Here is a 13,588-nt window from a genome sequence, read left to right as displayed (position 1 = left end):
CTACAGAACCAGAACCCAGCAATGACACTTTTCTCTTGCTCGAGTGTTTTCTAACCACTACTTCCTACTGTATGAAGAGCACAGCAACGTACACTTGCGTGTTAACCTCTCGAGTATGCCCTGGGGTGGCCTCGTAAGGTCCACGCCTAGACCTGGGGCTGCCGGGTCGGATGAGACGTGGGTTGATGCTGTAACAGATGCCGCCTCTGCACCCCAGAAAGGCCGAGCCACGTCACCTGGCCGCGCTGCCCAGGGGTGCCTGGCCCCTTTCTCTTGGCAGCCCTTGGCAGCACACGGGTGGCCCATCTCTCAGTTTTTAAAGGGTTGGCCTACATCTTCTCCTGGTTATTTGTATGGTTTAGTTTTTTCCGTCTAAGTTTTTGGTCCAGGAGGCCTTTATGCTGGTGTGAGGTAGGGATCCAGGAGGTCTGATTAAGGGGTCTCTCTGTAAAATCTGGAATTCTGTAGACCTGGACCCCGGTGAAGGTACTCTGGTCACCACGTTTTTATGATGGAGCATCTGGGTCGGGGAGTGGAAGGTACACCTCTCAGCCCTGCAGCTGCATCTTTTGTTCCCGAACCTCCCGGGGCAGGCATGGGGGTGGGCCCCCGTCGGAAGCTGCGGGACAGTTCTACGGTGGGCACCACCAGTGTCCCACAGACTCACAGACTGCTGTCCTGGGGACAGGTGGCTTCATGGAGTGGACGGAGGCTAAGTGAATGCTCCAGGTGGCACTGAGAATGGGCTGGGCCTCACCCACCAGGATCCGACAAAGGATGCTCAGGACAGCCTGCTTCTTGGACCCAGGGTCTCCAGCTGGTGGGAAGCACAGCCCCCGTGGCCCTTGGTGTGCAGAGCAGGAGGGAGTGGCCGGGGGTGGGGGGCGGAGAGAGAAGCCACAGGCCCGCGGGGTCTGGAGGTGGCAGGAGCACGTGTGCATTGTGTCTGTGCACATATGCGTGTACAAGCATGCATGGAGACTCGGGTACCTTGGAGCCGTGCCTGGCCAAAACCTCCCATTCGCCGCTGGTCAGTGTGATCTCCTCCTTGATGGGGCATTTAAATTCATCTAGAAGAAAGGAAAAGAGGTGAAGGGGGCCCGGGAAGCTATGATGGGGACTCAAAGCACACAACGAATTCTCTGCGGAGCCCAGGCAGCCAGGTGATGGGCGGGTACACCGGCTGGGCCCCAGGGATGGTACAGGGGCCCGCCACACCACGGCCCAGGGAGCGAGGTGCGGGGTTCCCACCATGTGGATGGGGTGCCAGCATTTCCCCAGAAAAACCAGGGATCTGCATTTTAATCAAAAGCACCCAATTTCCAGGACTTCCCTGGTAGTCCAGTGGTAAAGACTCCGTGCTTCCTCTGCAGGCGGCGCGGGTTCAATGGCTGGTTTGGGAACTAAGATCCCGTATGCCATGCAGCCAAAAAAAATAAGCACCCAATTTTAGAATCCTTCAGGTCAAACCGCCACCTTCCATGCCCTGGACCTGTGACCGCTTAGGCCACATAACCAGATCTTGATTAAACTCTAGGGCTGAGCAAAGGCTCAGTGGAGTTACAGGAGGTTTTTTGGTGGGTAGGTCTTCCATGCCCCGGACCTGTGACCGCTTAGGACACGTTGGGAACCAGATCCTGATTAAACTCTGGGGCTGAGCAAAGACTCAGTGGAGTTACAGGAGGTTTTCTGGTGGGTAGGTCTCGCTTTTGAATTTTTACCAGGTAAATAACAATACGGAATGTGTCTTGCCACGTATTAGAAATTATTAAGACAGTTTATGAGCGCTGGCTAAAATTGTTTTCTTTCCTTTTTTTTTTTTTTAATATTTATTTATTTATTGGCTATGTTGGGTCTTTGTTGCTGCACATGGGCTTTCTCTAGTTGCGGCGAGCAGGGGCTACTCTTCGTTGCAGTGCGCGGGTTTCTCACTGCGGTGGCTTCTCTTTGTTGCGGAGCATGCGCTGTAGGTGTGCGGGCTTCAGTAGTTGTGGTGCACAGGCTTAGCTGCTCCGCAGCATGTGGGATCTTCCCGGACCAGGGCTTGAACCCATGTCCCCTGCATTGGCAGGCAGATTCTTAACCACTGCGCCACCAGGGAAGTCCCTAAAATTGTTTTCTGTCCTCTTGGACCTGAAGCAAACTACTGCCAACGTCACCTAGAGAGGGACAGATGTCCCTGCACAGACCCACAGGGCTGCACAGTCAGGAACTTCCAGTGCAGAGACCTGGGCCGAGTGACTTGTCACAAGAAGACCCGGGAGGGAGGGCTGTTCCTCCGCCCCTCACTCACCGGGGGCCGGATGCGCCACTTCATGCCCACTCACGCCTTTGCTGACACCCACTCTGCTGGGCCCAGGGAGGGAGCCCAGCCGCACAGGCCTCCTCTGGGGCTGGCCCTGCCGACACGCCTGCCCCCAGTCCACAGTCTCTGTGCCCTCAATTCTCCTGCTGCCCCCAGGAGGCCCCCAGGAGGCCTGGGCGATGGCTCAACCTGCGGGTCCCCCTGCCTTGCTCCCACTCGCTCTGACTGTCCTCAGTCATCTTCCGGGCTCAAGCCCGCGCTGCTCACGGCCCAGAGGGTCCCGCCGACCATGCCAGGCCCCTCCCTCCTCCCTTCCCGGCCCCCCGCTGGGGAGCCGCCTGTGTCACCTGGACACACTCCTCCTGACCGGGTCCCCCAGCCTCCTGACGGCCCTCCCACTTGGCCGGGACGCCCTTAAGGAACCCACCCCTTCGGCCTCGCCTTCTGGACCGTCCAGTCGCCTGCAGCAGGCGGAGGCCTAGAGGCAGGGCGGTGGAGAGGATGCAGTCGGGGCGCCACAGGGCGGAGGGGAAACCAGCAGGGCCCACCTCAGAGGCAGGGGTCCCCTGGGGGCACCTGCCGTGAGCTCCACTCAACAGCCACCAGGCAGAACGAGAGCTCCTGGCTGCCCGTTTCAAGAGGGAGGATGAGGATTGCTCCAGTGAAGTCTCCAAGGCGAGGGGGTTTCCAGACAAACAGAAAAGCAAACGCTGACGAGCATCTCTGAGACGGCTCAGCTGGCCTGTGACGGCCGTGCTCAACCCTGAAGGACAACAACGCCCAGACAGTGGTCACTCCTTGGTCCCCATCTCACCGGATGCCTCGGCAGCTTGTGGCTTCATCTGTTCCTGACCCTCGGGCTCCTGCGGCGCCTGAGCCCCCCGGATACCCCCTCCCTCGGGTGACCGTCTCCACACTGTGGCGGCCTCAGGCTCCTTAGCGGGCATGGCCTCGAAGCCCTGCGGCTCATCCAGGACAGTCCCACACCTAGGGGACACTGGGTGGTGTCTGGGGTCATCTGTGGCTGTCACGATGGGGGGCTCCTGGCATCGAGTGGGTGGCGGCAGGGAGGCTGCTCCACACCCCACAGGGCCCAGGACACCCCCCAGAGAGTGACCCGGCCCTGATGTCCACAGTGCCGGGGAGACCCTGCTCCAAGCTCGGAGAGCCCTGGCTTGGCACTCAGACCACACCCTCCCTACCCAGGCTCCGCCCTTGGTGCCCCAGCCTGTCCCCAGGCTGAGATGCCGTCCGTGTGTGAGGACGCCCACGTTCCCACCACGGATCCACCCTGGTCCCCGGAAACTGCACGGAGCTTCAACTTGAACACGTCCAAAACCCAACTCAATAGTTCTCTCCTAAACTGTCCCCTCAGAGTCTTTCCGTCTCAGACTGGAACTCCAAAACCCTTTCAGACGTCCACGCCATCCCTCCCTCTCTCTCTCTCAGACCCCAGTGCAATCCACCGCGTCAGCTCAGCAGTCAAGTACATCCAGAATCGGGCCCACCTGGATCTACAGCAGAGTCAGCTCAGCCCCACTGCCTGACCCTAACTTTGTCACCTCCCCACTCCCTCAGGCTCTGCTCCATGAACAGCCACAAGAATCATTCTAAACCGGCCGAAGGTCAATGGTAAAAGCCCTAGTCCTCCCCGCGGCCGGCCGCCCACGAGGCCCTGTGCCACCTGCCCCGTCCCCTCCCTGCCCTCCCCTCCTCCCTCTCTCCCCATTGCTCACTCTGCTCCAGCTACACAGGCCTCCTGGCTGTCCCTCCAACACGCCAGGCCCAGCCCTGCCCTGCCCCAGGGCCTTTGCACGGGGTGTCCCTCGGCCTGGAGCGCTTGCGGCTGCCTCCGCCTCCACCGGTCTCTGCTCTGTGGCACGTTATCCACTGCTGTGCCCCTGGCCTCCTGGCCTCTTTTCACTGTATTTGGATGATGCCTGCCTCCTCCACCAGAGCAGAGGTCTTCGCTTTTCTCTTCCTACAGTGATACCCCCGCACCTAGGGCGGGGCAGCTTTTCCTATAAAGAGCCAGACAGCACAGACTTGGTGTGCAAAGGGCCTGGCATGTAGTCGGTGCTCAATAAATACTGCCGCCTGAATAAGCCTGGAGCTGGCTGTGATAACCCTGCCAGACCAGGAATGGCGTTGGGAAAGGCCGGCCTCTTAGTCATTGGCACCCGCTCCCTCTGGGGCGGGACCAGGGAACAAACCACAGGCTTGAACCACAGGCGATGAGCAAGGTGTTAGTCAGGGTTGCTCACCTTCCCCGGGGCTGAAGGGCTGGGTCCAGTCGTAGCCTCGGGGCTTCAAAACAGCGGTGACTTTGTACAAGTGGCAGAAGCCGGTCTTGCACTCGTTGGCGCGGATGAAGCAGAGTTCTTCCTCTCCCTCTGGTTGGGGGAAGGGATAGAAGATGTCGTGAACCTGTCCGGGCAGAGAGAGAGAGAGAGGACGTGTCAGAAGCGGGGGCTGGCGGGGGCGGGCGGGCGGCACACATCCCTTTGAGAAAGGGGAGGCTCCGACAGCCTGGCTAGAGGTCGGACCCCGCCGACTCTCCCTCCTGAGCTGGCTTCTCCACGTCGCCAGCCCCTGCCCAGCTGGGGACCTGGGGGCGGGGATGCGGGGCACACCCCCCGCCCTTACGTTGATCCACACGTCGGTGACCTCCTCGTACACCACGTGCGGCTGGACGTTCCTGGGCACGGCTCTGGCGAAGGCTGCCCGCTGCTCCTCGTTCTCGGTAGTGGGGATGAACAGGGCCGGGGGCAGCAGGACGAGCTGGAGCCGCTGCTGCGGCCGGTCCAGGAACACGGCCCAGGCGCTGGGGGCAAGACGAGAGAGGGCCGGCACCTCAGGGGCCACCGGAGGCCAGCCAGGGCCCGACGGCCCCCTTTCCACGCTTGTGTTTGATCAGAACGGCGCCTCCCTTGCCGACCTCACCCACACCTGAGCAGGTGACCCTGCAGCACGCAAAGGGTCCCTGGCCGGCACGCCCGCTCAGGGGGAGACGGGGGTGCCGACAGAACTGTGCAGTCCAGCTTGTTCTGCAAACACCTCACGTCATTTGTAAACCTGGCCGATTTCTGCCAAGTCCTCAGCCTTTATTTACCCTTTGTTTCATATTTTACTCTAAGTGGACAGTTTCTTAACTTTTTTTTTTCCCCCCCAGTCGTGCTGGGCAGCATGTGGGACCTTAGTTCCCCGACCAGGGATCGAACCCGCACCCCCTGCAGTGGAAGCACAGAGACCTCACCACTGCACCACCAGGGAACTCCCCAAAATACTCTTCTTTGGATCTCCCCCTGCATCACTGAAAAACGGACAAGCCATTCTTGGCTTGTGGGCTGTACGGTAACGGGCACCGGGCTGGATTTGGCCCCCGGGTGGTGGTTTGGGGCCCTGGTTTAGAGGTGTCTGCCCCAACTTGGGCCGAAGGGTTAGAAAATGACTGCGAAGGGACACCTTCTACCTTGCGAGGGAGACACTCACTATTTGCCGTCGCGCGTCCAGCCGGCCCTGGCGATGTACTCCACCTTCGGGAAGAGCGTGCTGAAGGGCTGCACCAGCTCCTTCTCCTGCGTCGACACAATCTAAAGGCAAAGCAGACCCGGGTCACAGTCCGGCCTGGCCATGTGCTGCCCAGGAGGAGACAGCCACTGTTGGGGGGGCACTGTGTCCCCCCCGGCTCCACATGTTGGAGCCCTAACTCCTGGTACCTCAGAAGGGGGACTTATTTGGAAACGGGGTGGTCGCAGGTGTAACTAGTTCAGATGAGGTCGTACTGGGGTGGGGGGGGGCCCAACCTAACAGGACGGGTGTCCTTATAAAAAGGGACAGAGGCACCACACAGGCAGAGAACGTCTTGTGACGAGACACAGGGAGCAGGCAGCTGTCTCCAAGCCAAGGGGGGTGGCCTGGAACAGACCTTCCCGCAAGGCCTCAGAAGGAGCCAGCCCTGTTGACACCTTGATTTTGGACCTTTAGCCTCCAGAACCTGGAGATGAAGAACTTCAGTGGCTTAAACCTCCCAGTGGTACTTTGCTATGACAGCCTGTTGCCTGGAAACCAAGGGATCTGGCCTGGGGTGTCACTGAAGAGCCGGGTGGCCCTGGGTGAGACAGAGCCCCTGGCCGCTGCAGCTTCCTGGAGGTGACACGGGGCTGGCAGCGCGTCTCCCCGGGAGGGGCGAAAGGAGAGAGGCGGGCAGGGGCTCAGCACGGCCCACACCCAGGCTCGCCACCAACCCCTGCCTGCCCCAGCTGCCTGTTCAGTGAGCAAAACCCACGGCCGCCTCAGGACCCTGCCCATCTGACGGGGCCAGGAACCATTTGCAACAGCTGGGGGCTCGACAAAGCCACTTAGGACAGATCCCTGTAGAATCTGCCAGAATGTTCTGGTCAAGAGTGCAGAAGGGGTTTGGTTAGGGCCTAATCATGCCCAAACCAAAAACCATCCCCCTCAATCATGAAAACAGGTGTATTTAATCTCACGCTTTTTCTATGAAACATTACATGAGGAGCCACTTCGGCAAACATACGCAGGGGCTTCCCGGCTCGTCTGCCTGCTCCAACCTCTGCCGCGAGGGGCGTCGCCCTCTGACATCCCCACGTGGGGCTGGGCATCCCTACCGCCCTTCTCCCCCTAGCCTCCTCTGCCCTCCTGGCTGTGGGGCCCTGAGGAACGACTCCCTGGGTGATGAGGACCCTTGTCCGCGACGATGACCAGCTGACAGAGGGAAGGATGCAGAACACTGATGGGGCCGGTGAAGTGATATGTGAGGAGCTGCCCAGAGGCTGGGGTGGAGCACCCCTGGCCTGAGGTCGGGGTGCCCCAGGCAACTGCTCCCCACCCCTCTGAGCTCTCTGTTCCGGAAGCTCTGCGAGCCACCGCCCTCCTGCGCAGCCCAACCCCTGCGGGGCCTCTGCTCAAAGCTCACGCTCGCCTCGGGGCCACCTGGAGGCAGGTGGGGCCGGGCTCACCACTCCCCGTCTCGGAGTCCAGGTTCAGAGTGACGGGCAGCAGGGCCCAGCCTGGAAGCCGGGGCTCCGGGCAGAGCCTCTTCGGGCTCAGTTGGCCAAGAGAAGCACCTGCCATGCAATGGGGGCAAGCGGCCTCCGGACCCGTCTCCCAGCGCACACCCCGGCCCTCCTCTCCTCATCCAGAAGCTTCTCCCAGGCTCCCAGGCCCCTCTTACCTTGCCCTGACTGTCGGTCTGAAACTCGGCCAGTTTCAAGGCGATCTTGGGATTCTTGCTGCCTGCAGAAACAAAAGCGAGGTGGATCTAGCAGGTGTCGCCAAGAGGGCTGAGAGCAGGTGTTAGGGGCGGCGGCTGGGGGGGTGACCCTCACAGGCAGTGACACAGCCAGCGTGGGGGGAGGGGAGGAAGGCGCCAGGTGGCCAAAGGTCTCTCTGTAGGTGCGTCACCCTCTCTGGCCCAGGCACAAAGTCCCCCAGGTAGGACTCTCTGACTTTGGGCCTGGACCTCAGTCCCGACAGTGACGTGGCAACAACTTTGCTGTTTAAGAACATAGGTCAGGCCTGGGCTGGTGGGAGGGCCGTGAGGGGGGACACAAACATGAGGAAGATGCCTCCCTGCCACTGGAGAGCTTGAATGCCAGCTGCAAAGACAGCACACGCCCGTAACAAAAGCACCAATGATGCAGAAAGGTGGCCCGTGTCCCAGCAACACAGCCAGTCTTCAGCTGTCGGGAGGCAGGTGGCCTATAGGCTAGGGTGACCGAGACATGCCCTCCAGGGTGGGATTTGGTTCAGGCCCCTGTTATTCCTACGACGGATCTCAACTCTGGCCCCCGTGGCTCAGCAAGTAATGTCTCGGTGCCTCTGTTTCCTCGACTCTCCAACAGGGGAAGGGAAGGACCGGCTTCCCCATTCACACCAGGGACTGCAAGTTTCCCTAGGAAGGCTCTGCCTAGCATGGCCCACAGTTAGCAAGAACGAGTCTGTCGTAGGCTTCCACGGAGGTCCCGAAGATGCTGAACCTGGCCTGCACACGTATTTTGTGTGGCTAAGTCTTTTTTTTTTTTTTTTAATTGGCCGCGCCACGTGTGGCATGCGGGATCTTAGTTCCCCGACCAGAGATCGAACCCGTGCCCCCTGCAGTGGAAGCGTGGAGTCTTAACCACTGGACCGCCAGGGAAGTCCCGCTAAGTACTTTTAAATGATTCGAGCCACGTTTAAGAATTGGTAGATTTCTGGGACTTCCCTGTATTTCTGGGCAAACCCTGTATTCTCACAAGGCAGTGAGTGTCTGATGTGCCCCCGGAGGGGGCCCACACCTCTCACTGCCTCCCCAGGGCTCCTACTGTCTCCTGGGCCCCGAGGCAGGACACCAGTCACCACTGATGGTGGCGCTGGCCTGGCTGTTGTTCCCGAGTGCAGCCTGCTTCTCCGGGTCCATCCCTGTCTGGGTCTTGTGGGCCCATCCTGGTTGGTGCCTCACCATGTTCTGTGAGGCTTCAGACCACCGCCGAGCCGCCCTCATGTGTCCTGGGCCCTCACCTGTCCTGGGCCCTCACCTGTCCTGGGGTACCGGTAGGAGTCCGTCTTCCTCTCCTCTAGCGCGGGAGAGGGCACGTGAATGATCTCCACCTCGGACTCGTCCACTTCCTCGTACAGGATCCGCAGCGTCTTGCAGCCTTCTGAACCTGGGACGGGGCAGGGCAGCTGCTGAGGGTGCCGGGCGTCACCTCTGCTGCCCCGCACCCCCCTGCCCACACAGGGACTCTGCTCTACCATGGCAGGGCCCAGACAAGGATGGTCCCTGGGGCTGGAAATCCAGCTCTGCTGCGTACTAGGCCTGAAGCCAGTCACATGTCCTCCTGGGGCCTCGATTTCCTTCCCTGTAAAACTGGAGCAAGAACGGAGCTCTTCCCAGCACAGGAAGGCAAGGGAGATGGCCACGTGGGGACTTACGGGCTGAACCACACGCCCACCCAATTCCTACATTCAAGTCTCAACCCCTGGACCTCAGATCAGGACTGTATTTGGAGATGGGGGTCTTTAAAGAGGTGATTTGGTTAAAATGTGGCCCTGAGGGTGGCCCTGATACAGTATGACTGCTGTTCCTATAGAAAGAGATTAGGACACAGACACACAGAGGGAAGACCATGTGTGGACAAGGGGAGACGGCAGCCGTCTGCAAGCTGAGGAGAGAGGCCTCGGAAGAAGTCAAACCTGCCGACACCTCCATCTCAGACGTCCAGCCTCCAGGCTGTGACGTCTGAGCTGCCCCATCTGTGGGACGTGGTCACGGCCGCCCGAGCAGACTAGCACTTGGGGCAGGGCTCAAGAAGGGGTACAGTGAAAGTTGTCATGAGAAGTAAGCGAATCACCGGGAGCTGACAGCCTAGCAAGGGGCGTGGGGACTGGCAATGCCAACATCAAGGGCACGGAGCCCACGGCTGCTCCTTTTTCGCCTGCCGAGACGGGTCCCCATCTGCTTCCTGTACCCTCACCTGACTCACTAGGACGGACCAGTGACACCCGCCGACCTCGGCCAAGCTCACCCTGCCTTCAGGTCTCCACACCTGCTCTATGGGGCGCTGGCGGCCACAGGGCTGAGGCAGCGGAAGTGCTGCAGCTCAGACTCAGCGCTAAGGGCTTCTATTTCTATGTCTGTCCACTGGGCATGGGTCGTTCCGGGGCCCTGAGTTTTCTGGCCAGGAAAGACCCTCTTGGGTTGCCATGGGCGTGCAGCTCCATGGGCGCGTGCCATGAGTGGGGCTACAGCAAGCGGGGTGAACGTCCCTTGGCCTCAGCATTCAGGGGCTCTGTCTGAGGGGTTCTGAGCTGTTAAGAAGAGCAGAGTGAGTATCTTGTCATTGAGACCAGTGGATGGCAACCAGGGGCCATGTGGCAATGTCTGGGGACATGTGTGGCTGTCACAACTCAGGTGACACACTGAGTCACCACGGCCCCCCACAAAGAATGACCCAGCCTCCGTGTCCACAGGGCCGAGGGGGTGAGACCTCACTTTACAGGCCGGAAGTTGAAGGGTGGATGGTCACCTGCTTCAGGCGCGCAGAGTCACAAGCTGAGTGACCTGACCCAGGACCCTGACTCCTGACCTGGAGCCCTTTTCCCTAGAGACACAGACCACAGACACACACAGCGCTGCGGTGGTGAAAGACCCCGGCCCAGACGAAGGGGGAGCGCGTGCGGCATCCTCCCCAGAAACGTGCCGATCCCGGCCCCGTCTCGGCAGTACCAGCAGCCCTTAGGCGCCTGACGCTGGCAAGTCACCCTTTTCCTGGGTGCCGGCTAGAATGTTCGGCGCTGGTTTCTTTCCGTTGCACAGTTTTCATGCCTAGCTTCTATTCATGGTAGGACCACGAAGTTTTCTTTTCAAATCGATTTTGACATAAAGGCAGGGGTGACTAACAGATGGGGTGGCACCCGGCTGCGGCAGTGGGTGGCCAGTGCCTGGTCCCCGGGATCCTGGCTTGTGTGGCCACCCGCCCACTGACGCACACCGAGGCGCTAAGGCCAGGGAGGACTCTATGCGCAGCGGAGGCCTGGCCCACTCCTGCTCGTGCAGCAGAGGGTGTGATGGTACTCACGCACCCCAAGAAACGACTCTCCCCGCGCTCAGGAAACGGACTTTGGTCCACTGAACAGGGGAGATAAGACACCCTCGCCTCACGCACAGCACAGAAAAACAGATACAAAGGGGCCTGCTGATCTGGCTTCTTTCTAACTTGTTGGCAAAATCCGTCAAGATTTAAGATGCATGTAGCTTCAATTCATCTCTCTTACAGCTGGGAATTTTCTCTAAGGCAGCATTTTCGATAGTTGGCGCTGCGGACATTAGGGCCGGGTCATTCTCTGCGGGGGGGCCACCCTGGGGTGGGGTGTGGAGCAGCACCCCTGGCCCCCACCCCCTCGATGCCGGGAGCACCCCCAGTCGTGACAACCACAGATGTCCCCAGACACTGCCCAGTGTCCCCTGGGCGCGGGGGGGTGGGGCAGAACCACCCCTGGCTGAGGACCATTAACATACTCCCAGGAGGTCACGAGGATAAATGTACGAAGATTTTGCTGCAGTATTGTTTACAACACCAAAGCAAAACCAAAACCGGAAACTGGCAACAACCAAAGTGCCCATCAGTGTGGGCTTCTTAAATAAACTGTGGTACATCCATGCCCCCAGGACATCCACAGTTAAAGGATTCTCTGGGCGCTGACTGCAATGGACTGAATGTCTGTGTCTCCACAGAGTTCAAATGTTAGACCCTACCCCCCAATGTGATGTACTGGGAGGTGATTAGGTCACGAGGGTGGAGCCCTCATGAAGGGGATCAGTGCCCTTATAAAAAGAAACCCCAGAGAGCTCCCTGCCCCTTTACCATGTGAGGACAGGGTGATACGACAGCATCCATGAACAAGGAAGAGGCCCTCACCAGACACCGAATCTGCCTTGGACTTGGACTCCCAGCCCTGGCAACAGTGAGAAATAAATGTCTGCTGTTTATAAGCCGCCCTGGCTGTGGTATTCTGTCACAGCAGCCTCAAAGGACTGAGACACGGATGTTGATGGGAAGGTTGCTGAGGTTTATCTTAAATGAAAAGAGCAAAGAGCAGACTAGCATGTACACTGTGCTTCTGCTAACAGAAGAAGTGTCTGCAGAAGTGTTTCTAAAAACAGAAAGGCGCTTACCCTCCCAGGAGGCTGTGGGACACCACCAGTAGCCAGTGAAGCGGTCAAATTCTTCCTGGATGACAAAGGTGGCTACACCCGCGGATCTGGGGTCGTCAAGGACACTGGACAAGCCTGGAGGGGGAGGGGGCCGGGCGAGAGGCGAGGAGTCTGGTTTAGAGCAGGGCTTCTCCGCTGGCACGGCTGACATCGGGGCCGGACCGTTCTCTGTGGGGGCGTCCTGGGCGCTGTGGGGTGTGCAGCAGCCTCCCTGGCCGCACCCACTAGGTGCCAGGAGCCCCCTCACCTCGCTGGGGCAGCTGAAAATGTCTCGGCACATGGCCAGTACCCCAGTCGCCCCTGGCTGAGAAGCTCAGTGAGGTTTAGTGAGAGGGCACCAGGGCCTTGGGGCAGGACAGGAAGCAGGGATCGGGGTCGGAGGTCACAACCCATGCAGTCCCACAGATACATCTGCACGGGGGTGATGATGTCACTGTCGGCAAGCAGGGGCCTGAGGGGCAGGCCGGCTCTGGTGAGTTCTGGGCTGGAAGCATGGCGCGGGGACAGGACAGCGGAGGCAGGAGGGGCTGAGGGGAGCAGAGGCGCACCAGTGTCCGGCACGGAGGCCAGGCCCCAGTGGCCGGGGCGATTCACGCGGAGGAAGACCCTGAGCCAGGCAGCTGGACTCTCTGTGGGGCCAGAGGGGAAGCCACGGGAGGGGGGCCGTGAGATCACGGTCTGGGAAGGCGCCTGGTGGTCCGGCGGGGAGCACAGTGACGGGGGCGGGCATCTTTCTAGAAGCTGGACTGGTGGCTGTGAGGACAGACCACACCAGGGGTGCGGTTCCCGTCCGCCCCGCCCTCCTCCCGGCGCCCTCCGCCCGGCCTCACCCTTGTGGCAGAAGGTCAGCCGCTGCTCCTCGCCCGTCTCGATGTTGGCCACCCACAGGTCGCTGTTGTTGATGAAGGAGAAGAAGGCGGGGTCGGCGGGGCAGATCTTGGGGTCCATCCGGGGCCCGGAACACTGGGTCTTGATTTCCAGGGGCTTCATGGGGGACACCTGGGGACACACAGAGACCCAGCTCAGGGGGTCAGGAAGCCGCCACCTGCCCCGTCCCCCACACCAGTGAGCGGGGCTCACCATGAAGCCGTTCTTGCCGCCATCCCGGCAGTGAAAGAGACTGTTGCTGGCCTGGAAGAGGAAGAGTCCGCTCTCGCCGTGGAAGTCGTAGGAGGTGATGCCGAAAACGCCCAGGCGCTTCCGCTCCCGCAGGAGTTCCTCTTCCCGGGAGTAGACCCCATGGTGGGGCGTGGCCTGGGGACACATTGGGCGGGGCCGGGGGGGCGGGGCGGAACACCGGCATCAGCAGCTGGAGGCCCCAGCACCCTGGCCACAGAGCGGCACAGACTGGCAGGACTGCGGGGCTCACCTGTAGTTCCAGCCTCCTCACCCCCCCCCCACCAAATCGCTCTAAGACAGACGAGGCCCTCCTCCGCCCTCAGGGCCACCCTACACCCTACAGACCCCCGCCCTCCCTCCCAGGTCACAGCCCCTTCCTGCGAGAGCATTGGAGCTGAAGCCACCCACCACCAGCCATTCCTGCTCTTGGCATGGGTAGGGGTGGG

At 60.4% G+C, this 13,588-nt stretch overlaps 1 protein-coding gene across 3 annotated transcripts in view; it reads right to left on the bottom strand.

Annotated features, from left to right (window-relative positions):
* The window catches only part of DPP9 (dipeptidyl peptidase 9), a 41,175-nt gene that overhangs the window by 13,215 nt on the left and 14,372 nt on the right, over nucleotides 1-13,588 (bottom strand). For all 3 annotated transcript variants that reach the window (XM_036846952.1, XM_036846953.1, XM_036846954.1), the window contains 9 exons: nucleotides 13,104-13,277; nucleotides 12,854-13,022; nucleotides 11,985-12,098; nucleotides 8,845-8,973; nucleotides 7,503-7,564; nucleotides 5,798-5,898; nucleotides 4,952-5,129; nucleotides 4,570-4,732; nucleotides 991-1,070 (listed from right to left, as the gene is read on the bottom strand). In XM_036846952.1, the coding sequence (XP_036702847.1) occupies nucleotides 991-1,070; nucleotides 4,570-4,732; nucleotides 4,952-5,129; nucleotides 5,798-5,898; nucleotides 7,503-7,564; nucleotides 8,845-8,973; nucleotides 11,985-12,098; nucleotides 12,854-13,022; nucleotides 13,104-13,277 (1,170 nt within the window). The remainder of the gene's footprint in view (nucleotides 1-990; nucleotides 1,071-4,569; nucleotides 4,733-4,951; nucleotides 5,130-5,797; nucleotides 5,899-7,502; nucleotides 7,565-8,844; nucleotides 8,974-11,984; nucleotides 12,099-12,853; nucleotides 13,023-13,103; nucleotides 13,278-13,588) is intronic.

This window comes from Balaenoptera musculus, chromosome 3 (genome assembly GCF_009873245.2).
Source record: "Balaenoptera musculus isolate JJ_BM4_2016_0621 chromosome 3, mBalMus1.pri.v3, whole genome shotgun sequence".
Classification (NCBI taxonomy): domain Eukaryota; kingdom Metazoa; phylum Chordata; class Mammalia; order Artiodactyla; family Balaenopteridae; genus Balaenoptera; species Balaenoptera musculus.
The sequence above is the reverse complement of the archived record's forward strand: the minus strand, read 5'-3'. Positions and strand labels throughout refer to the sequence as shown.